Here is a 22535-nt window from a genome sequence, read left to right on the forward strand (position 1 = left end):
GGTTTGGGCTATTAGTCTGGTCACAGACAATGATAAGTCCCTACTTGACAGCACAGCAGTCTCCTAAGGAGATTACTGTCTCCAGGAACGCAATATAATCACCAAACTCAAATCTGGATTTAACAGAACAAATTTAAAAGCAAATAAACCTGAGTTGCACTGGCTGGACGTATTCCTTGCGAAATCGCTTCAGGTCTGCACTGATGGGCTGCTCCCCTTTCTCAATTGCCAGCCTGTCTGCTTCAGTAGGCTCAGGCTCTGGGATTTCAAACCTATGAATACAAGCACCAGAAAACCGATGGTAATTAAGATAAAACCCAAGCCCTTTATGTAGGACACGAAGAGCAATTTTATTTAAAGAAATTCAATGCAGCGAAACTCAAGCACTCACTCATCCAGTATCCAGTCCGCCTGGAATTCCCTCCTCCCCAGCTATGCTGTGCTAACACACCCTGCCCTCACCCTGATAATTTGCTGGTTTTCTGGTCATCACAAGACGTCTAGACTAGGATAGAAGGTTTTTAACTACCTGCTAGCTTGATTAAGCCAAGATTAGAAGAAAGCTGCAGAGCAGCTTTATCACAGTGCATTAACATGCTGTTTACAGTAAGAGTCTGTGCCTTTCAAACAAACTGACTAGAACATTTCAGTTCTTATTTGCATTGAGACACACTCAAATATGCTCTTATGATTAAGTGAAGCAGTACAAAACATAACCAGCTGGCAGCCGAGGCACACTGAGTGCTCGAGCTGGTAAGGCATTCAGGTATTAATTTAACAAAATGGAAAAGAAAAAGCTTGCATTAAAAGAGATCAATGCCCATTTTTGAAGTTATTTTTGATGACCTTCACTGTTTTTCCTGTTTGCCAAACGTACGACACACAGCACCAAGAACCTGAGCAGAAAAGGAGATGGTAAAGGAACCCAAAGCCCTTCTGTGCATCTTCAGAAAGGACGATCGCTGCTTACCTTTCAATCAGTAAACTCAGCAGTTCCTGGGGCTTGCAAAAGGAGCGGTATGTGGTAAGGAAAGTACGTACAAAATTGGGATCTGTAAAGACAGAATACAGAAATATAGTAAGTTGAGCACTGTGGCTTAGAAAACACCAGAACTGATACTGCTGAAAGTTCAGCTCTTTGCTTGAGCCTTGCTGAACAATTCAATGGCACGTGCTATGCTCCCTCAAACACTGCGTGCTCAACCTTGGCACACGGAATGCCTTACACTCACTGAATAGGAAACTATTCAGTGACTTCATAAAGACAAAGAAAATATGGTCGAACTACCTACTATCTGCACATCAAAAACACCCCTACTGCCCCAACAAAACATCTGTCTTACCTGCTCTTTAAATAATCTCCCCAGCAGGGACTGCACACCTCACCCAGCCACGCCACAGCAGCATACAGGCAACCTTTGCAGGGCAGTCAGCAGTGAAATCATTACAAGAAGCACAGACCTTACAAAGCAAATACTTGCAGCAATTCCAGACGCTGCACCTCCAGGAGCCACCACACCTCCTTCCTGCTGCTCCTCTCTGCTAGGCAGGACTGTTACCACCAGACGTGCCTGTCCACAAGCCAATGCAACTCTCAGCCAAGTGTCAACCTACCTTTCCAGGCATTTTAGCTGAGCCCAGCATGTGTTTCAGTTGGCACACTGATGCCTTAGAAGCATGCATCAATTACAGTCCTGTTTATCAAAGGCATTAGGTGCACTCTGCATCACATCTGAAGTACAGTTTCTGCCCTGTCACCTGCACCAGCACTCCCATCAGCTCGCCCCTCTGCAATAAGGAATGCAAGTCCAACGGGCATCTGCTACAAAGCTCTGTCAAACCAACTAACCAGCACAGAGCTGAGGAAAGCACCCAGTCCTCTGCAGACCACTGCATCGAGGTGCTGCAAACAAAACGTTGCTCCTTTACTCCCCAGCTGAAGGCCACCTACTGGCCTGGGCAAAAGATCACAGCCCCTATAAACAGAGGATCTTAACTCGTCCCCAAAGTACCAACCTGGACACTGAGGAAGGTGGCACAGTACACAAACATTGGGTAGCAAAAGACTAAGGACACATCTGCCATAAGAAATAGAAATCTAATTAAATAATTAATTGCAAATGCTCCCACCGATTTCAATAACGTCCCTTTAATTTCTTTCGATTCCACTCTTGTAGGATCCCCCAAGATTGTGAATAAGCAAGCTGATCAACAAACCACTTCACTACAAATCCTGAAGGGTCATTACCCACTCCTAATCCTTCCATCCACACACAGCCACCCGTGGCAGATGCACAGCAGCAACTGAAGGCTGAAATAAAGGAAAACCAGGCCTGGAGAAGCGCATGGGCAGATGCTCCCTCAGAAATGTTTGCAGTTGTTCAGCCTTCCTTTTTCTTGCTGGTCTGTAAACAGTCTTGAACCTGTCAGCGTTTAGTGCAGGCAGCTCACACCAGCAGTCAACATGCAGTCAACTAATTTCTCTAAGAGACACACAAAAGACAAAGCAGGATGCTTCTAGGCAGGCTTCATTCCCCGCAAAGTACTGTTCAATGCTTTTAAGGGATCCTATACAAACCAGAAGTAATGGTGCTTCATTCCGTGATAATGCTGCTGAGTTTGCATCCTAGTGCTGCCCTGGCCTGTTCTGCTTCTACATCACATCACTCTTGGGTATTATTTATGACACTTTTAGAAGAAAATCCTCCTCTTACAACGGCACAGGCTCTCTCTGCTCAGCAAGCCTTTCCAAAAGGTGACTGCTGCTCTGCCTTCAGAGCTGTGCAGGTGCCCTCACATTATCTTTTAGATTTTTTTTTTAAAGTAACATTTTCAATACAATGGAAAATACAAGCAGTGTGTTTCTAATAGCAGCTCACGGGTCACATGCAGGAGATTAACAACTGCATCTGCTGCTCTGCATCTGTTACGTCCCACGGCAGCCCAGTACCAACTGGGGAGCTGTTAGGACAGAGGTCGTTGTGCAAATGAAGAGCCTCTGTGCTGGGACAAACCTGCTCCCACCAAACCTGAAACTAACACAAACATACAATAAACTGAACAGCTACAAGCGTATTTTGACCTAAACACAAAGATAAAGCACCGCCACGATCTGCTAGGAGTCCCTCCCTGTGATGTTATTGAAATGTCCTTGTAGAAGGAGGGTTTGTTAGCCTTGGCTCCAAACACTGCTTGGAGAAAAGCGCATGGGAACCCAAGAGACAATGCTTTCACCAAGGATTCCCAAGGCCAAAGCAGCAAGAATTCGTGCTATAAAAACTTGCAGAGTTATGCTATCAAACTGATGCTCCAATACACTCTGAAAAAGACACATGCCACAGAAACCCAGCACATTTTAGATGTGGAGGACTTGGAATTCACAGGCAGCACAGCTATGGGTTACCTGCATGACCCCTAGTTGGATCAACACTGAATTTCAGTGTTCCCCTTTCTTCTTGAAGATACACAGCTCAAAGCAATCCAGCTTTAGTTGTTACACAGTGTGTGTGTTTTTAAAGACTCGTACAGAAGATCTATCAAATATTTCCAGCAGTGTAAGCACATTCAATACCTACAAGCCTGATTTCTGTGGCTCTGATATTGTGTTTCACAGAAAAGTCTGAAGAACTGACTGTGATTTGCATCCTTTCCTACTGAGGGGCTTCAGAAAGCAGCAGGCTGAAGTATAACAAATGACCTCCAATGTTTCTCCTCCTCCACACAGCCTGCAACAGCCCTGCTGCTTTAGCCATGAGGGTCTTGGGAAATGAATAAGCAAAGGTTTAACAGAATCAGCAGCTCCTAGTAGTCCATTGTGGGGAGGAAAGGGGTCTTGCAGCCCTAAGGCTTTTTTAAAGCTTTGCAGGCGAGGCTGCTTGGTTTAATAACAGATATTGGTTACTTCTGCAAATCTCACATTACATTTAACCAAATGTAGCAAAAAAAAAAAAAAAAGAAAAAAATAGCAAACAATAGATGATAGGACCGATTTCATCCCCCATACGTGCACCATCTTCAAAGACACATGTATCAAATGCACAGGGTACCTGCATACATATGGTACGTTAGCCTCTCGATTAATTTCACAACCGTTCCTCCTTTGATGATGGGAATTCCATTCCTGCTTTGCAAGTTGTCCTCAAAAACAATGTTATCCTCAGAATCTTCTACGACAAAGCGGTACACGCTTGGGCTGGGCAACCTCAGTGGCTGCTCATTTTCCTCCTGCAGCAACACTGAGTCGAGCATCCTATCCAGAGTACTCCGATACTGGAGGGAAATCAGAGCAGCCATCCAATTACTCTTCTCTTCAGCAGACTTGGCAGCGAAGAGTATACTGTTTTCATCTTTAGACACCAGTTCAAAAGCATGTTTGTATTCAGATGTGTCATCTTTATCAATGATCTGTATTTTTCTCATGATTATCTTTTCCTTCAGTCTGTACTCCGCGTTGCTGTAACCGGGGAGCCGCGACTGGCCATGGTTAGTTTTACAGCTGATCATTAAGCCATCAAAGAGAAAGATGTGCCGTTCGTGTTTAGCTCCTATTTTTGTCAAGGTGCCTTCCATTATGAATTCATTGCAGCACTGCCCAATATCTTTGCCTTCCCAGCCATCAATATTCTTCTGGATTTCGTTCATTTTCTTGATGGCCAAGTGCTTGCTTCTTATTTGCCGGTTGTAGAAGCGACAGACTGGCTCCCTTGAATGGATAAAAGAAAGTCACAATGGGCACATTCCATCCCAACAGACTGAAAACCAACTACGTTAGCTATATTAATGTCCTTATTTCTTCCCCCTGAATGCCCTAACCAAGTTTACTGATCCAAATAAGCCACGTGTACTGCTTTGGCTAGTGAAAGAATAAGATACTGACGTTACCCATCGAAGGTTTTGGGCTGCTATTCCATTTACAATGGAAACGGTCACAAAGACATCTCTTGAAAAGGAAACACACACTAACTAGAGAAAAACAACAACGCCTTCCACATAATTTCTTTCTTTCTCTGCCAGTATTGCAAAACCAGCACAGGTTTGTGCCTTATTACCCAGGCCGGCGTCTTGGGGAGTGTTTGCTGTAGATGCGCTCCATGCTGCACTGGAGATTCAGAAGAGCAGTAATGGCTTGCTTTAAGCACTCCCGATCCTCCTCATCTTCACTGCATTCCTGCAGTTGCTGCAACATAAAAAACGTTTTTCTTTCAGATTTGTCTAAAGGACAGAAGGGTAGGAAGACTGACAAACATTCTTACAGTGTTTTTCACAGTGCTCAGTGAAATCAACGGCTTCCAGTTGACAAAAGAGTTGTGCCCAGCAGCACCCCCAGAACTAGCAATGCACGTACCCCAAAAATACATCAGATACTGAGGAGTGATCTGTACAAAAGCAGAGAGAGGTAGGGAGTGTAGGAAGACAACCCAGAACAGAGAACTGATGCTAACAGTCAGAGACGCCGTTTCTCTATCTGTTCACTAACGTTGTGTTCCACAGCTGATAAGTTTTGTTCTATAGCTTGGAGTTTTGAAGCAGTCCAGGATTAAATGTTGTTCTACGTAACTACATGTGATACTTCAACGAGTCAATTAACCTTAACATTTCAGAGCACATTTAAAGGACAGAAAGACAAACGTTCACCTTTTTCTTCTTACTGTTCTAAATTCAGCCATCTTCAGTATATTAATCTGCATCAACTTTGCATGACAAACTCTCCCATCCTAAATAAAGTCTGAAACTTGAGACGTGCTGCTAATAGCAAATGTAAATGGTGGGAATCAGCACAAAGGCTAAATCTGCCTCTGCCACTAGTTTGAAACTTCTTGAATATGAAACATATGGAGATATGAAAGCTAGTTACTTTTGACAGCAGCATGCTTTGAGAAAGGCCTTTTCAGAGAATTCCTCTTTTTGGTTAAGGTCATCACTCCTAAAGCACGACTGATATAAGTAAGATTTTTGTTTGTAACCCCTTTGGTGTTCAAGATAATATAAATGTCTTCAAGAAAATTCAGGCAAACAGAATTGCTGGGCTGTATCAGGACAATATGCCACACGATTTCGGATGAACCCTGTTTTACCTCCATACTTTAAGAGAAATCTTACTTACAATCACTCAGCATGGCAGAAGCCTTCTTTTCCTTTCCCCACTACGTTCCCTCAGCAAGGATATGTAGCGTCCTCTAAAAGTAATTGAGAGAACAGGATTTGACCAGCCTGGTCCACTCTCCTCATGTAACTGAAATGACTATGATTTTTCTTTTGCACATGCCCAAATTCATCTTGCATATTAGAAAAATGAAGTTTTCACAAAAATCTCTAGGAAGTTTATGAGCTGAGGAACAGTACAGGGAAGGGAAAAATAAGATGCCTATCCCTGTGGAAACCCTTCCCTTCCTTTGTATGAGGCACAGAAATGCAAAGAACATTAAAATGACTTGAAGAGAGCAAAATCCTAAATGTGGGAAAAGCTACTTGCTCTATTACTCTTCCTCCTCACCTGTCCTGAGCACAGTTTCTTGCATACCCTATCCAAACTACGAGCTTTGCAAGTTAGCAGGCGTCAAATGGCATACTTTGCTTTTTGCTGGTGCTGGTATTGAAAACAAAGCCTCCACTTGTCCAGTAACCCACTCCAGTTCCAAAGTTAATGCCCAGATCCCTGGCCATCAGGCAGATTACCTCAAGTGTGTCTCTTTCTCTGTAATCACTCCATCAACATCTGCTTCTCCAAATGCCTGCTTTTAATCAAGCATCTTTTTGTCTAAACAGCAGATGCAAAAGCATAACATGGTTGCTAGACAGAGAAAATAGGTAAATATTTAGGAAAAGGGAGAAAAGGGTCCCTCTTACATCAGATATAGTTAGGAATATAATCAGAATATATGCACATTTAAGATACTAGGTGATGATAAATTGAGAGTATTTCCTTCTCACTTTATTATACAGAAAACTGTCAGAAAACAGAAAAGCAGCATTCATTAGAGAAAGGATGCCGTGGTGATGCTGTAGCACACTGGAAAGGGTTTCTCTGTCTGTATCAGTGATGAGGAAGCAGTGGAAAAGATCAAAAGGCAGAATTGCACAGACTTTGTGTTGCTTGACGACAGTGTAACAAGTCACAGGCATGAATGGGGGCCATCTTGTGCCTGAGAGTCACATGAGAAGGCAGAATGTATTCTGTAGGCAATAGAGGAAAGCCTTGGACGTAACCACAGATGTGAACTGCTCATTTCCAGGATTTCAAAGACTTCCCTATCTTGCACTTGCACCTTGCTCAGGACCTGGACAGACTGCACAACCCCTGGAGTTCTTCCCACTGCATTCAGTGAGTAATATTCCCCGGAACTCTGCTATTGACAGCACTTATGAAAACATCACTGGAGCTTGAAAGACCAGTGAAGCAATGAACGTCCCCCTGCACTGCTACCATTAAGGTTCTTGTCTTCACAAGCGTTCAGCAGAGTGATCTGAAGCACAGAACACTCAGACAATCGATTACAGAGGTCAGTCAGAACGTATTTGTTGTCTGCTTGCAAGATCTAACAGGTTTTGATCACTACCAGTCATGTTTCAGGATAATTCTTCAGTGTGACTCCCTTCAGCCTTTCCCGTAAATCACCTGTTGCAAAACAGCCCATGGTGAGGTTTGTCTTCTGTTGAACAAGCAATCAACATCAGTAAAGAGCTGCAGCAGCAGGGCCTGCCCTCTGACTCAAGGTGCTCAAGGCCATTTCCTGGTGTCCTCTCTAACAGGTGCTAAGAGCAGACACACCAAGCAAACTTCTGCCTCCTGCTTCAAGAAAGAGGACCCTACAATGTGTATAAAATGGCTGCACATACAGGCTTGAGCAGCAAAAAGCAAAGTGCTGCACCTTGAAGGAACTCTCAAGCTTTTCACGTTTTCATTTCATAGAATTACTGAGGTTGGAAAAGACCCACTAAGATCATCAAACCCAACCACTGCCCACCTCCACCCACTACACAGCATCCCTAACTGCCACATCTCCACGTTCCTCAAAATCCTCCAGGCTCCCCGTGCAGCTCGTTCCAATGCCTTCTCTCTGCTTTCACCCATTTCAGTTTTGCTATTTTGCAAAAGAGCAAACAGCAGACTGGCATTTCTGTAAATCACATCTCAATTCAGTGCTTTTGGGGGAGTGTACCAGATTTTTTGGAAGCTTTCTTCAGGAGCAACAGTCTCATACTTAGCTTTTCTCTACTGAAGCCAAGAAATTATGACATTTCAACACTCTGTTCCTTTTCCACTTCTATTTTTACCAGCTCTCTTTCAACCAAGGCTCCTACAGCCAAACACAATGGTAACAGAGCAGCAGTTACCAGTGCTTTATAAACATCATATATCCCAAAAACACTCTGCTTTTTAAAAAACCACTGCTGTAGATTGAGGACATCTTAAGCATTTTAAACCTAAACAGAAGTGATGGCAAGAAAATATTTCCATCACTTTCACTGTTAGAATTCCCTAATTAAAACAAAACAAAACAAACCAACACTGTTTAGTTCTCTCTCACAGAATCCTGTTGTATGCCAAAGATAAAAACAGCTAAAAGAGGCAACACTGCTTTTTGTACTATCTGCTAGACTGCATTCTTTGAAGCTAGGAGGCAGTATTAAGAACGTGCACACAGGAGCTGATGCCACTCCAACAGGAGTTATGAGCATCCCAGGAGATGGAGAACTCTTATAACAATGAGAACCTAAGACAGGCTATGAAAAATGAACCACCTTCCCTGCACAATGGTCTAAAACACAAGTAGTAAGCAGGAAAGAAAAACCTGCAAGTTTGTACACTAAGAATTTCATAGAATCATCACAGAATCACAGCATGGCCTGGGTTGCACAGGAGCACAGTGCTCATCCAGCTCGAAGCCCCTGCTGTGTGCAGGTCGCCAACCAGCAGCCCAGGCTGCCCAGAGCCACATCCAGCCTGGCCTTGAATGCCTGCAGGGATGGGGCATCCACAGCCTCCTTGGGCAACCTGTGCCAGTGCCTCACCACCCTCTGGATGGAAAACTTCCTCCTCATATCCAACCCAAACCTCCCCTGTCTCACTTTAAAACCATTCCCCTTGTCCTGTCACCACCCACCCTCACAAGCAGCCTTAAATTTGAGAATTACAGAGCACAAAACAACCACTCATCAGGAGGATGTGTGTGTTATTGTTCCCTACAAAGCAGACAGACACTGTGCAGCTTGTAAAAATCAGGCTAACGCTCACGTTCTCCCAGGGCTGGGCCTTATAGCTTCACTCTGATTTCATACTGATGTGCCCTAATTGCCAGCTTTAAGAAACAATTAGCCTGACCTCCAATACAATAACAACACAGATCACTAAAGTGTGTTGTTTCAGTATGAAAGAACAACATTTTAAGAAGCTCAGAGACTTACCATACACAACAGACCTTTATGGAAAGGGAAGTTGCACTACTTTGAAAGGGAGATGTAAATTACAGAGCTCTCAGTGCTCACAGACCCGTGCTGCTCTCACTGCCTGCAGTTTGTACTTTCAAACCTCTCCTCACTTCATAAAGCTTGTGCTTCTGTATGAAAACTGTGGTAATGCAGGTTTGCTGCTCTTGATACACACAGTCCTGTGGTACTGACAGCTACAGAGGGTTTGTTTTTCCTTAAACTTTTTCCTAATCTGACTATCAACAGAAACATGTTCAGATTTAAAATTTCAGTCACTTGGAATTGAAATTGGCTATAAATCTGTGGTGATCCATATACTGTGGAAGGTTTGTGGGCCAAATTAAATGACCGGTATTTTGCTTATCTAATTCAGCATACGCAAAGTCATAGCACAGATGATCAAAAAAGAAGAAAAAAACATAGTAGGTACCAACTGTTCTTTTTCTAGGCTTCAGTTTCTTTCCTTTGAAAAGACTGTACACTGGATTATAGATGTTCTAGGTTGCAAAGTTTCCTACTCTTCCTTCATTCAAGCAAACTTCTCTGAAAGGAGGGGATTTGAGTGTTTGTGAGGGTGGGTGGTGATGGGACAAGGGGGAATGGTTTTAAAGTGAGACAGGGGAGGTTTGGGTTGGATATGAGGAGGAAGTTTTTCAGCCAGAGGGTGATGATGCACTGGCACAGGTTGCCCAAGGAGGCTGTGGATGCCCCATCCCTGCAGGCATTCAAGGCCAGGCTGGATGTGGCTCTGGGCAGCCTGGGCTGCTGGTTGGCGACCTGCACACAGCAGGGGGTTGGAGCTGGATGAGCACTGTGCTCCTTTGCAACCCAGGCCATTCTAGGATTCTATGATGACTCTATGAAACGCAGAGTACAGATTGCTTAGACTTGTACTTATACTATACTTGTACTATAATGCTAGACAGCTTTTTACAGTGAGAACTTAAAAAAAAAAGTGTAATTTCTGATACTATTAACAAAATGCAAGCTACAGGATATTTTATTTCATCCATTTAAGTATATCCCATGTAGTTAATAATTCACTTAAATTTATTTGCATTACAAAGCTCCCTAATGCAAGAGACACCTTTTTTAAACACAGTCTTCAGCTACTTAAAGCTCCATGTATTTTCTGAGATACTGCACTCTACAGCAAAGACAGCTTCTTCTTATTCAAGAATGATTACCATGGATGTCAGATGTTAAATTCCTGCTGACTGCTGACCTCTGATTTCATAACCGACTGTAGAAACATTTGCTTGTAAGCAAAACAGATACACGCTCAGTTACCTTTTGGCTTTTAGCTTTTATACCCAAGGGAAGTATCTGCTGATGCAAACCACCTTGCTAGAGCACAGCAGAATAAAACAAGTGGAAGTCATCTGTGGGGAAATCAAGCAAGGCTCTTCTAATGGAAGTAATGCCTCAATGCACAGAAATGCTCATACAGGCCAGATGCCAACGTAAACAATTTGTATAGCAAGAGCCCCAAAGTACATCCGACAGGAACAACTTTCCAGCAACTGAACAGGAATTCCTGAAAGCCTGTGTAGTTCACTAATGCCATTTCTTAGATGATAGAAAATAAGAACACAGCAGTGCTCATCTTCATTCCTTCTCATCACAGACAAAGTGTGGTACAACATGAAAAACAGCAGCGTTTGCAGCATCTCTTCTGTTTAGTATTCAGGGCAAGTGGTTGAAAATTAAGAACAGGTCACTCTGACTGCTGAAGGGAAGTGCTCCTCCCAGCACCAATAAGATCAACTGAGATACAGCTGCAGTGTTCTCAGCATCTGGTCACACTTATCTGAATTATGCTTAGGTTCGTACTGAAGGGATACAAAACACAGAACTCAAGTAAAGAGAAGATTAAAAGATTTATGTATTGCATTGTTAACAATGTTTGAACTCACGCTCAGTCAAGGTTTGCATAATGAGATACACAGTTACTTCAAATGTTCTTACTGGGGCAACAGGTGCTTCTGAGGATTTTTTCACATGAATTTGCTTTTCAAACACACTCTGATGTCATACTGATGTTTGTCATATTTTTCAGTGTTAAGCTGCAGCAAGTAAAATCTAACTGCCTATTTCAAAGCTCAGATTCTCCACGCTAAGAAAAGGTTTCAGCAGGAAGAAAGTGTGTGGCTTCACTTACCTGCAGTAACTCAAAGTAGTGCAAACAATGATAGACTGGGATAAGCATGAGCCGTGGGAGGACGTATCGTACAGCTTCTTTAAAGCCTTCAGCAGTAGACTGAAAAGGAAAAATAAACAGGATTACTTACAATGAAACACTCAAAGCAGGGCAGGACAAAGCCCTGTGCACTCCAGTGGAACTGTGAAGTCAGCCCTGCTTTAAGCAAGGTGGTTAGGTTGGATGCATTCAGCATCCCTTCTGATGTACATCACTCTGTGCTTACCAGGGAGGAAGACAGTAAAATTCCCAAGAACATCTGTCTAACAAATCAAGCAATAGAACCTGTCAATGCTCCTCCAACCTCTGTAATCACTTTCTTTTTTTTCCTATCAGCAGCTTAGGGTGGATTTTGATGCATACTTACCAGCAAGCTCTGAGAACACCTCCAACCCCTACAAGTGCTATGGCTGCATGAGAGCAGCTGAATGGATTGCATTTCTGCCAGAAGCAGCAAATTAGATGTAAGAGCTAGAGGACCAAGTCATCCACAACTCATTTTTATAAGCACCTTTTGATATAAAAGACCTTCATATTGCAATCCTAAGCACCTTTACATTTCACTGTCTGCAGCACTCAATAGCAACAGCCCAAGGTGGCAAGACCTAAAAATAATGCACTGTGGTTAAGCTGCACACATTTTGGACGTATCTCAGAATGCAGGACAGTGTTCATATCCATTTCCAATACAACATGTTCTGTCTGGGCCACAGTTAGCTCCAGAAAACACTGGAGTGTAAGAGAGCAGTCAGGACTCCTGTATTTGTCATCAACTTCTCTCTAATTACACCTCCTTCAAATTACACATTCTGTGCTTCAGTTTACAGCCAATTTACCACAGAGATATGGAGGTATCATTACATTTTGAGGAAATCAATATTAGTATCTCCCCTTCCTCAGTGAGGCATCACAAGTTTAGGAGTTAGAAAACGCATCAGAAACCTTTTCCCATTCCCAGCAGTAATTCAGCGTTTAAGATGAGGAGATATCCTCTAAAGGACAGGAAATCCCTGCCACCATCCACACCAAGATAATGACCAAACAGAATCCAAATTTCTTGATCTCCATTTTGGAAATGACCCCTCCCCTCTGTTTAAGACTTAAGGCCACAACTCTGCAATTGCCAGAGACAGCTGCTACGTGTCCCAGGCCCAGAGCCTGGATCTGTTTTCACACCAGGGTTGGGACAAGTGCAGAGGAACATCCTCAGGAAAGCCCACACCTCCTATGCTGAGGAGAAAGAGGAGTCCAGATTCATCATCTAATGACTCTACTTCCAATTTGATCTCAAATAGGGTTTTCAGCTTTCTATTTGCAAACGAGATGATCCATCTCACCAAACATGCAGAGATGGAATGAAAACACTCCCCATGAAGGAGAGGAAACCCGTCTTACAGAGATGTAGGTCCCAAACTACAAGCTAACTGTAATGGTTCTAGCTTGGAACACAGCTTCTCTGAGTGTGTTACTTAACACAAGCTCAGCTCTCCTCTCAACAGCAGCCTTTAGTAGAAACATGATGCTGGCAGAGGTTGATAAAAATCACAGATGATCTTGCTGAATAAACAGGTCAAGAAAAACTGTCAGTTCTAGTGCTAAACACGAGGACCTGGGGTATGAAAGGAAGCAAAAGAAAGTAACGCTCCTTCGTGCCCGTGCTTGGTGTTAGAAAGCAAAACAGAAACAGAAATGGCAGGTATGAGAGGAAACCACCTACTGCAAACCTTCCAAACATGAGAACCAAACCAATACAGTATCTCTCATTTGCACTCACCTGGAAGTGAAGAGCAACAGCAGGTTTTGCCATTAAGTTATTAAAATGCTCATGAAATTGTGGAGAGAGAATATCCTGGGACAAGGTTTCATATGGATCAAAGGCTTGTTCCTAAACAAAGGCAGAGAATTATATACATACAAGAAGAATGCATGATATTCCCACACCCGATGGTAACATTCATCCTGTTAATAAGCTAATACCCAAGTAGAATTTTTCCAAAGATCCATTTTGCAATAAGAACATATGCATTAATTCACAAATCGTTTCTACTTCTTAACTGAGGAATGCTGAGACAAAACTGTGTGCAATCTTACCATACTTATCACTAACACAAACTGTTCTGCTGAAACAGTGGGAAGCAAGCGAAGTTGTGGCTCTCACCACTCACGTTTCACAGTGAATGGTTTATCCAACTCCTCTCTGCCAGCAGGAAAAACAACTGGGAAAGAAGTGTAGCAAAGTAACGCTTCAGGTGAACTTTGGAAACTGTCACAAGGAGGCATTGTTGTACCACCATCATTTCAGAGTGCTGTGCTTAAAGACTGCACTAATTGCACCTTTCTCCAGCCATGCAGTACAGCTGGGAAAGCATCTCAGTCTGGGACAAAGTAACTCTGCTTAAAGAGGTTAAAAAGAGTCTTCAGGGGCCGAGCTGTTTAACCAGGAGAAAAGAAGTACTTGGCTCCTGTGAAACTGTGGTGAGAAGTATGGAAAAGTAAGAGCAGGCTGAGCACTATGCCCAAAAGATTACAAGAAAACAAGGGAACTTCGTCCAGTTCAAGTACAGAGCCACCAATTCCAAGACAAGAAAGTATGGATCAAGTTGAAACCACAGCATCTGGGTTGGAGATCTGCTGCAAGAACCTGTGCAGGACAGCATCAAGAGTTTCAGGCACCGAAATCGTGACCCTGGATGGGTTATCTGGCTGTGATTCTGTAGTATCAACTACAGCAGGATGGGATAAAACCTGACTTTACATGAAGCTCTGCAGGAATAATTTATCACTGCTCATCCATCACCTGCTCCAAAGCCTGTCAAGCTGTTCCTGAGTCTGCAGATTCATGGGGCTGAATCACTCACGAATCACAGTTACCCTGCCCTGATGGCACAGCGCCCAAAATAAGCACATCTCTCTTTCCACTTTAATGCAGAACTGCTCTTCAGAATGAATGCTGTAGAATTTGAGGTAAGGAGCACCACAAAGGCTCGTCTGAACATCATATGAAGTCTCAAGCAATGCATGCTCAAGAGGGCTCAGGAATCTCCTACCTTACTCATGGGGCAGCTGTAACTAAATGAGAGCCAAGGAATCCACTCTCTTTTTACATGCAAATTCTTATCATCCCACTTCACAGTTCTAACCATCACTGTCCATTTGCAGCAGATTTTATCTTGTGGTGGGGAAGAAAATAGATTTGGCAGTTCAGCAGCAGCTGATGTGAAATGAGGAGGCACCAAGAGGCTGATTTTCTTGAGCTGAACCTGAATGCACTTTCACAGCCTGTTTTGTGGTACATACCACTACCTAGAAGCATACAAAGTGGGTCTCCTATTTGCCAGCACCCAAATGAAAGATGGGGAAGGTAACACTGCACACTGTGGTTTCTCTTTGCCATACCAGCCAAGACAGAAAGCCTATCTATATTACCTTAATACAGCATATAGTTCTGGATTGCTGTTGGTACTGCTCAGCCCCTTTTCTGTAGTGCAGAAGTTTCCAACTTTTTTTTTACACTGTAGATACCTAAAATATCTCTTAAAGTGCAAATACCAGGATAATGAGCTTACAATCTACTGATAACAAATTTGCTTTGTTAGCTGCCTTCTGAAGGACACTTAAAAAGAGGCACAAAGACACTCTGCCCTTAGTCAAGACATTCTGTCACAAGCTGAATATCACTAAAGAGATTATTTAAGGCAATAACAAAGAACTGTGGCACCCAGGATTGTGAAAGTTAAGGTCAAGTTAAAAAACAACAAAACAATTTTACCATCATACCAGCAACTATCCATTTTCACTTGCATTAGGCACCATGCTTTTGCATTTCTTTCACATCAGGGAAAAATTCTCCCCATACCTCCTTGTCTCAGAAACACCAAAATATTTATGTTGAAACCTTCCAGGGGACTGATGCAGAAAAACAAAGCAGGAAAATTCCAGCTTGCAAGGGCTGTTTGTTTTCAATTATCCTTTCAGATAAGTTGAAGAACCTTTACAATGGAAACACTAAGCAAACGAGCCTGGCAATGAGGCAGAGCAAGTAAACACACTGCACTTTCTAATCTCTTAACCAGTCCCTTTGACACATGTCCACAGAAAGATGATCGTTACATGTGAGATCATCAAACAGTACAGTTAAGCAGATCTTCTGTATTAACTGCACTATTAAATTCAAACTTATCAACTGCATAAGGAGTTCGACAAACAACATCCTTCACTGCCTAGTAAAGCTTCTCAGTTAATAAAAAACAAGCCAGATTTTTACTTACAAAGATGTTCCCCATAAAGCACAGGCTGCCTAAGAGCAGCTTTTGCAATAAGCAGATATGTATGTTCCCCACGATTGTGCTGTATTTGTCCAAATGTTAAGTTCTTTTTTCAGTTTCAATAGAATAGCTACTTCATTTTGTTGCTCAAATGCTTATCACTACCAGCAAACGGACTTTAACATCTCAAGAACTCAGACAGACCTATTCTATTGGGCTTCTGAAGTGACATCACACGAGCAGCTAACTAAAACCAGTGAAATTCATCTCTGTGAACATTGCTAAGTGAACAGCACACGGGCTGAAGGACACGAGTTCTTCACAATCCCAATAAAGTAATTATGTTCCAAAAGGTACCGGTGTGTTCATGCATTCCTCCAATTCCAAAAATCAGACATACCTGATTTACTTAATAAGACATACTCCATACTTAATAAGACATACTCCATACTTAATAAGACATAACTCAAGTGAAATAGAGAAGGTTCCAGTTTACTCAAACACAGTATTTTTAATACAAACCATGAGCTTCACATTCGCTGTGTGGTTCATCTTTCTCTCTTTCAGGTCAGAACACCTCATCCCAAAATCTCTGTGTGAGCAGTTCAAGTCACTCATCTCACAGAGCTGTGTTCAGATGCTACAATGCCTGGGCAGCACTGGGGCTGACACCAAGGCCTACAGAAATCAATGCATCACCACCTTCTAGTAAGCAATCCCAGACAATGGCTTTTCAAATCCACATCCCTGCAGAACTGGAACAATTAATTCCCACTCCACAGTAAGATTTCATTTCTGTGCTTACCTGCTTGATACAGTGTCTATGACAGGTAGAAAACACATTTAGTTTACCTATCGAAGAACAGCTAGGGAAGGCCTCTATTCTGAACTTATTAAAAGAGCCACTACTCATGCACTTATAGGAGAGGTTTGAGTCGTGACCAAATGTTTACTTGGAAAACAAAACTATGGGATTAAAAAAAAAACAAACCCTAACAAAGCCCAAACGAAAACATTAAAAGCAAAACAAAACAAAATCTGTACCTCAGCAAGATCCTCAAAGCAGCTGCCAGCCAGAGGATGAGGACTGCTCTCATCAGTCATTTCAACAGTATCCTCAATCAATCCCAAAAGCTTCACTGTCAACTCATGAATATCTGAAATGTTGCTGAACACCACATCAATGTCCTGCAAACACAAAATGTGTCTTAGTAGCATTTAGAATCACTTACCTTGCTTCTGTAAATACCAGAGTCTTTCTAAGAAGTCTGAAACAGGAGGGAAGTGGAGAGGAGAATGAAAGAAAGTTAAATTTCATGGCCTCCCCAGCCTGCAAACTTGTCTGGGCACATCCAGCTTTGCACAGTTCTCACCTCAGCAAAAGAAAGCACATCATCCTTCCCAGGAAGAGCAGCAGCAGTCCTGGTACAGCCTGTTCAGTGCTTTGGACACAAATGTCCTTCTCAGCCACAGTTTGCAGCTGATGTTTTCCCTTCTGTTGGTTCTTCTCTCGGAACACAACAGGAAGGAGGCAATTTCAAGTTGCTCCAAGGTCAGAGCCTCAAAACCACAGGTAAAACTAAAGCCGTTACTTGGCTACATCAGCAAAATACTACCTGGGTACAGAGGAGCTGCCTGTTTCCTTTTCCCAATCCTACTTTTAGATTCAAATTCACACTCCACAAACACACACACCTATACAACAACTTGCATTTCTGCTTGTGACCCCTCCGAAACACACTTCCCAAAACTCTGCTTTTATCCTAACCGTGCAGCTAAATCTGACCTCCTGCCAGCTCTACACCATGGCAAGCTCTTCAGGGAAACAAGCAATCCAAGTCTTTCCATGCCCCAATAACACAAGACTGCTCCTCAGCTCCAAATCATCACTCCTTTCTCCTGGGTTTTCCGTTTGAATTCTGTCCCCATATCTGCATAACACCCCAATGTCCTACCAGCTACTGAGTGACCTCCACATTGAGCAGCAATGGAAATGACTGCTGCTGCCAATTCTTACGACCTTCTGGAACCATCTTGGAAACCCAGATCAGGCTTTGCTGCCCTGGCCCCCTTCTCTTCCCCCCCATGAAAGGATTCAGCCATCTCTCATTACTATTACTTCAGTTACATGAGCTGTGCTTTTCCCTTAGGACTAGCATCCTGAAAAAACAATTGGCCACAAATATCATTTCAAATATCAAGTTCAACCATCTATCAAACAGCGATTTCCTTTACAGTCAGTCATGTGCTAGCGAGCCTGAAGCCAAGGGCAGTTTTACTTGCAGTTTGCACAGAAAGGATGCCCTGGAGTAGACTTCAAACGTTGGTTCAGGGATCCATCTGCATTCCCTGCACACTTGGTAGACAACTTCTGTGTTAAGCAGAAGTGTAACTATTACCTATAGGACCAGGAGGCACCAGCCATCTCTGACATCTGACCAGGAATCTCATCCATTAAACTTCACTCTGAGAACAGCACTCTGCATTCCACTGGTGGCAATTTCCTCCTCTTATTGCACATACAGTCAACAGTTGTTACACACTGACATACAATAAACCATATTCAATTTTACTTCCAATGTGGTCCATGTAAAATCGGCATGTTACAGCTACTAATGGTGAAACTAGCATTACATATCCATAACCTACTAAAGGACTTACATTAGGTGTGAACAACTTTCTGTTAGAGAGGAAAGCTTCCCGAAATACTTTTATGATCAGATTCAGCTCCCGGAGATATTGCCTTTCTTCTGCAATTTCATTTCTCACTAGGTCATAATAATTGAGCTCCCCAGAAGAAGAAGGTTCGTCTTCACAGAGAGAAACCAAGCCAATGTCATCCTGATCAAACATATCCATCAGAACCTAGCAAAGAAACGTTAAAGAATTACATGCAAGCCTGATTCTAACCCTTGGCTCAAGCTCAGCTATTTCAGTGTGTTCAGAGAAATCCTTTGAGTTTTTAATACAATACTTTCTGTGATCACTTTCACAAGGGAGTAATATTTAAACTTTGGCAGCAAAAGGCTGGAACAGTTGCCAAAGCCATTTTTCTCTTTATAAGTTAGTACAACCTAGAAAACAAGTTACAATTCATACAGAACCAACTCTGAAACCAAGGCATACTGCCTAGGTTTGGACAAAACCCTCCCATGAAAACTGAAGATCTGTTCAGTATTATAAAGAAGGAAGCAGTTGTCATGAAAAACAACATCATGAATACAGTAGCAGCTGAGAAACAGAAGACAACTGTTTCTGTCCTTATATTTATTTGTTAAGAAGTGTTACTGATCCCAAACAGGCTCAAGTTAAGGTGAAGTCTCTACTGGGACAGTTCTGGCACAAATAAAGAGCAATGCTTCTGCATTTAAGTGAGACTCCCCTCCTACACCACTTCAGAGATACCCTCTAAAAAATCCTGCCTGTCCAGAGGACTGTTTCAGTGCCCCTCCTTACCTTATCAGCACACATGGATACTTTAATGTCCTGCTGGGAGATCTCAAAGTGTCGTATATTGAAAACGTAGTTTCCAGCCAGCTTTAAAATATCAGCTGAGATGTATTCTAAGACAGCCACAATATACAGAGAGACATGGTAATCTACTTTATAACCTAGGACCTCCTACAAATTGAAAAGAAGAGGAAAAATGCTATTTACTCTAAAAGTTCACTTGGAATGACATTAACACATTTTGTTTTCTACCAACATTGATCCTGTCTGCGTTGATAATTTACAGCAATATGATAGCAGGGGCAAAGGATAGCAAAAGGAAATTTGACCGACAGCCTCAAAGTAAATGTTTGCAAATGCTTCCTTGTGCTATTTGCTGTATGCTGACTGGAGGAACTTCAATACTGGATGTAACTTCTATTAAAAAACCAAACAGGCTCTGTACCTGCATCCACACATGTCTGACACAGATTTCACAAAAGGAAACCAGCGCTGTTGAGAGGTCTTACAAAATGCTGTTGTCTTTCCTAACTTCTCTTCCATCTCATTAACTGTCACAAACTGAGACACTGTGTGTCAGAGCACAGGAACCGTGCCTGAAAATTGCTTTGGTTTCTGCTTATGCCCAAATCACGTTTTCTGAATGCAGCTGGAAACTCTGGCACACGCATCACTGGAGAGAAACATCTTTTAGGCTACAAACCAGAAACAAAAACAGAGAAAGAAATACAAAAAGTGCAATGTTTGAATCAGCATCAATCTACTGATTCAGCACAGACCTGAAAGTGTTTCAACGCTGGCTTAAAAAACAAAATGTATCAGAGTGCTGTTTCATCATTAAAAAAAAAAGATCCCCATGTGCACAATATGAATAGATACCATGTGGCACGAAATCTTGACTGCAAGTAAGAAGCTCTACATCTGTTATAACTGACATCTGAAAACAGAGATGGTCACACTGCTCACAGCAACAATAATGTCTGTATCTGCTCTTCTGTAACATCACTGCAGATGTACAGGTTTCAAAACAAAGGTATCAGTGATATTTAACACTAACTGAAAGGGTGGTGATACACAGTCTACAGTACACAGGGAACAGGATCTACTTGTTCTCTCCTCTTTTGGTTTCTGCAGCATTTTGAAACAAATGAAGCCATCAAAACAGTGCTACTGAAGTGGGTAAGGTAGTTGAGTTAGTTTTTAACATAAATAAAACCCAAACAAATTATTATGTTTCAAAGTAGATCAACCCATTAGATGAATTCAGGAATCTATATGCACTCCACACTACCATGTATTTGACCTGGTCTGTGATGACTACTTACTCTTCCTGCCAATATGAGAAACTTACCTAATTCTACACAAATTAAATAATTTTAGAGGTTATGCTGGAGGGCAACAGCTGGGGTGCATGGTGTGCAGAAGCAGCAGTCATCAACTGTTGCATTAAGTACCTTTAATAAGGGGTGTATTTTGTCCACAGGCAGCAGGAGTGGGTTTCTTCTTTTCCGTTTCTCTATGGCAGACTGTGCATCAGCAATGGCCCATTTGTCTATGGGATGGGGAAATGTCTTCTGAACACGCTCCTGTCCAAACAGACACACTCAGATGAACTACATTAATCAAGGAGAAGTTTAAAAAACAAAACAACAAATTACTTCCCCTGCAGTGTGGTTAATTATCCTCCTCCGCAGTGTCTGCAATACTTCTTACTATTATCTCCTTCAGTAACCCCAACCAACCTTCCTGCCCCAAGCACAAGGAACTTCCCATCTCCTACAACAGCGCCTGCTCTATGATCTTTAGACCACATGAACTGTAAGAAACTGCAGTTGAGATCAAAATATAAACATCAGGAAGCACTCAACAGCTCACAGCCTAAATGAAGAAAACAAGTTGTTATTGTTCCTATTTCATAAAAGGATGCAGTTTATACTATATCAGGTGAAGTTCGGGGCAGAAATGAAAAGCAAGCACAGATCTTCCAGCTGTGCCCCAGCCATCCCTGGAGGTGTTCAAGGCCAGGTTGGATGGGGCCCTGGGCAGCCTGGGCTGCTATGAAATGTGGAGGTTGGTGGCCCTGCATGGCACAGGGGGAGTTGGAGCCTCGTGATCCTTGAGCTCCCTTCCAACCCTGGCCATTCTGTGATTCTGTGAGTAGAGCTGCAGTTGATGAAAGTTTCCCATAGCACTTCGTGCTCCACTGGCCTGCGCAGGAGCATCTTTCCCTGTTGTACTTTGCAATTTCAGGCCATTTTATATGTTTTTAAGTTTCATAAGTTTTATATGGATTCACACTTCCCCACCTGCATTTGAACAGCAGGATGACCCCTCCTTAAGAGAGCTGACTGCTTTGGGCTGCAGTTCCACGCGTTAGCAATCCCATGCTAACACATGTAAAACCCTTGTCCTGCTCTCCACAAGCTCTCCAGGCTTCCTGCTGCAGCAGCAGCCCCTATGAGCTGGGAGCAGACTGCTGGAAGAATTAGTCTAATCCAAGCTCTGATGGCTGATTCTTAAGTGATTCTGGAAAAACAGATTTTCTCTAAACTAAATAGCCAGCATATAACAAGACAAGCAAGTTGTTTTCCAGGATGCTGCAACTGCATTCTGGTTGCAGCAGATTATCTGATTTTAACCCCAAAAGCTGTTGCACAGCTCACTACTGTACTGCAGCACATACTCTGAAATGGAAGAGGAAGCCTGAGGCCTTTCTAGAGGCAGCTTTCTAGCATCTGCCCATGGCCATCCAACAGGCAGCCCTCCGTGCCAGCTGCCTGTGCCAGATGAATGCACTGCAATCTTTCCTGGGCAGCAGCCCGACACCGCAGGCTGCTCTCACTGAGATGAGCTCCCCTTGAAAAGCTACCAGAAAGCACATGTAAACAGGTACAATGTGGAATTTGGATGTCCTTCGACAAGGCACGTATTGCCTGCACCAGGATTTTGCCAGTGTTTTGTTGGAGATCATTTGCAGGGCTTTTACTATTTATAAAATGTTTATAACTTGGGATTTCTGATCTCCATCTTGCAAATGCTTAGGTTTAGTATTGTGCACAAATAGTTCCCTTAACCCCAGGCTGTTATGTAAATAGCTGCATGATAAACTTTAGAGATTGTAACTCTCACATCATCTCCTAACAGTTTAAAACAGCAGGAGCTGAGCCAGGAGCCTTCACCTGCAGCTCTCA

General features: G+C 42.7%; 1 protein-coding gene across 1 annotated transcript in view; it reads right to left on the reverse strand.

Annotated features, from left to right (window-relative positions):
• Window positions 1-22535, reverse strand: part of SOS2 (SOS Ras/Rho guanine nucleotide exchange factor 2) — a 43825-nt gene that overhangs the window by 8815 nt on the left and 12475 nt on the right. Inside the window, exons 3-12 of the mRNA XM_042867124.1 lie at window positions 20799-20930; window positions 19351-19515; window positions 18556-18759; window positions 16939-17082; window positions 13404-13514; window positions 11591-11689; window positions 5049-5176; window positions 4047-4702; window positions 971-1052; window positions 150-272 (exon numbers count right to left, since the gene is read on the reverse strand). Of these exons, the coding sequence (XP_042723058.1) occupies window positions 150-272; window positions 971-1052; window positions 4047-4702; window positions 5049-5176; window positions 11591-11689; window positions 13404-13514; window positions 16939-17082; window positions 18556-18759; window positions 19351-19515; window positions 20799-20930 (1844 nt within the window). The remainder of the gene's footprint in view (window positions 1-149; window positions 273-970; window positions 1053-4046; window positions 4703-5048; window positions 5177-11590; window positions 11690-13403; window positions 13515-16938; window positions 17083-18555; window positions 18760-19350; window positions 19516-20798; window positions 20931-22535) is intronic.

The sequence above is a fragment of the Lagopus leucura genome, unplaced genomic scaffold (assembly GCF_019238085.1).
Source record: "Lagopus leucura isolate 7727_CA_CO unplaced genomic scaffold, USGS_WTPT01 Super-Scaffold_1, whole genome shotgun sequence".
In the NCBI taxonomy this organism is placed as follows: Eukaryota; Metazoa; Chordata; class Aves; order Galliformes; family Phasianidae; genus Lagopus; species Lagopus leucura.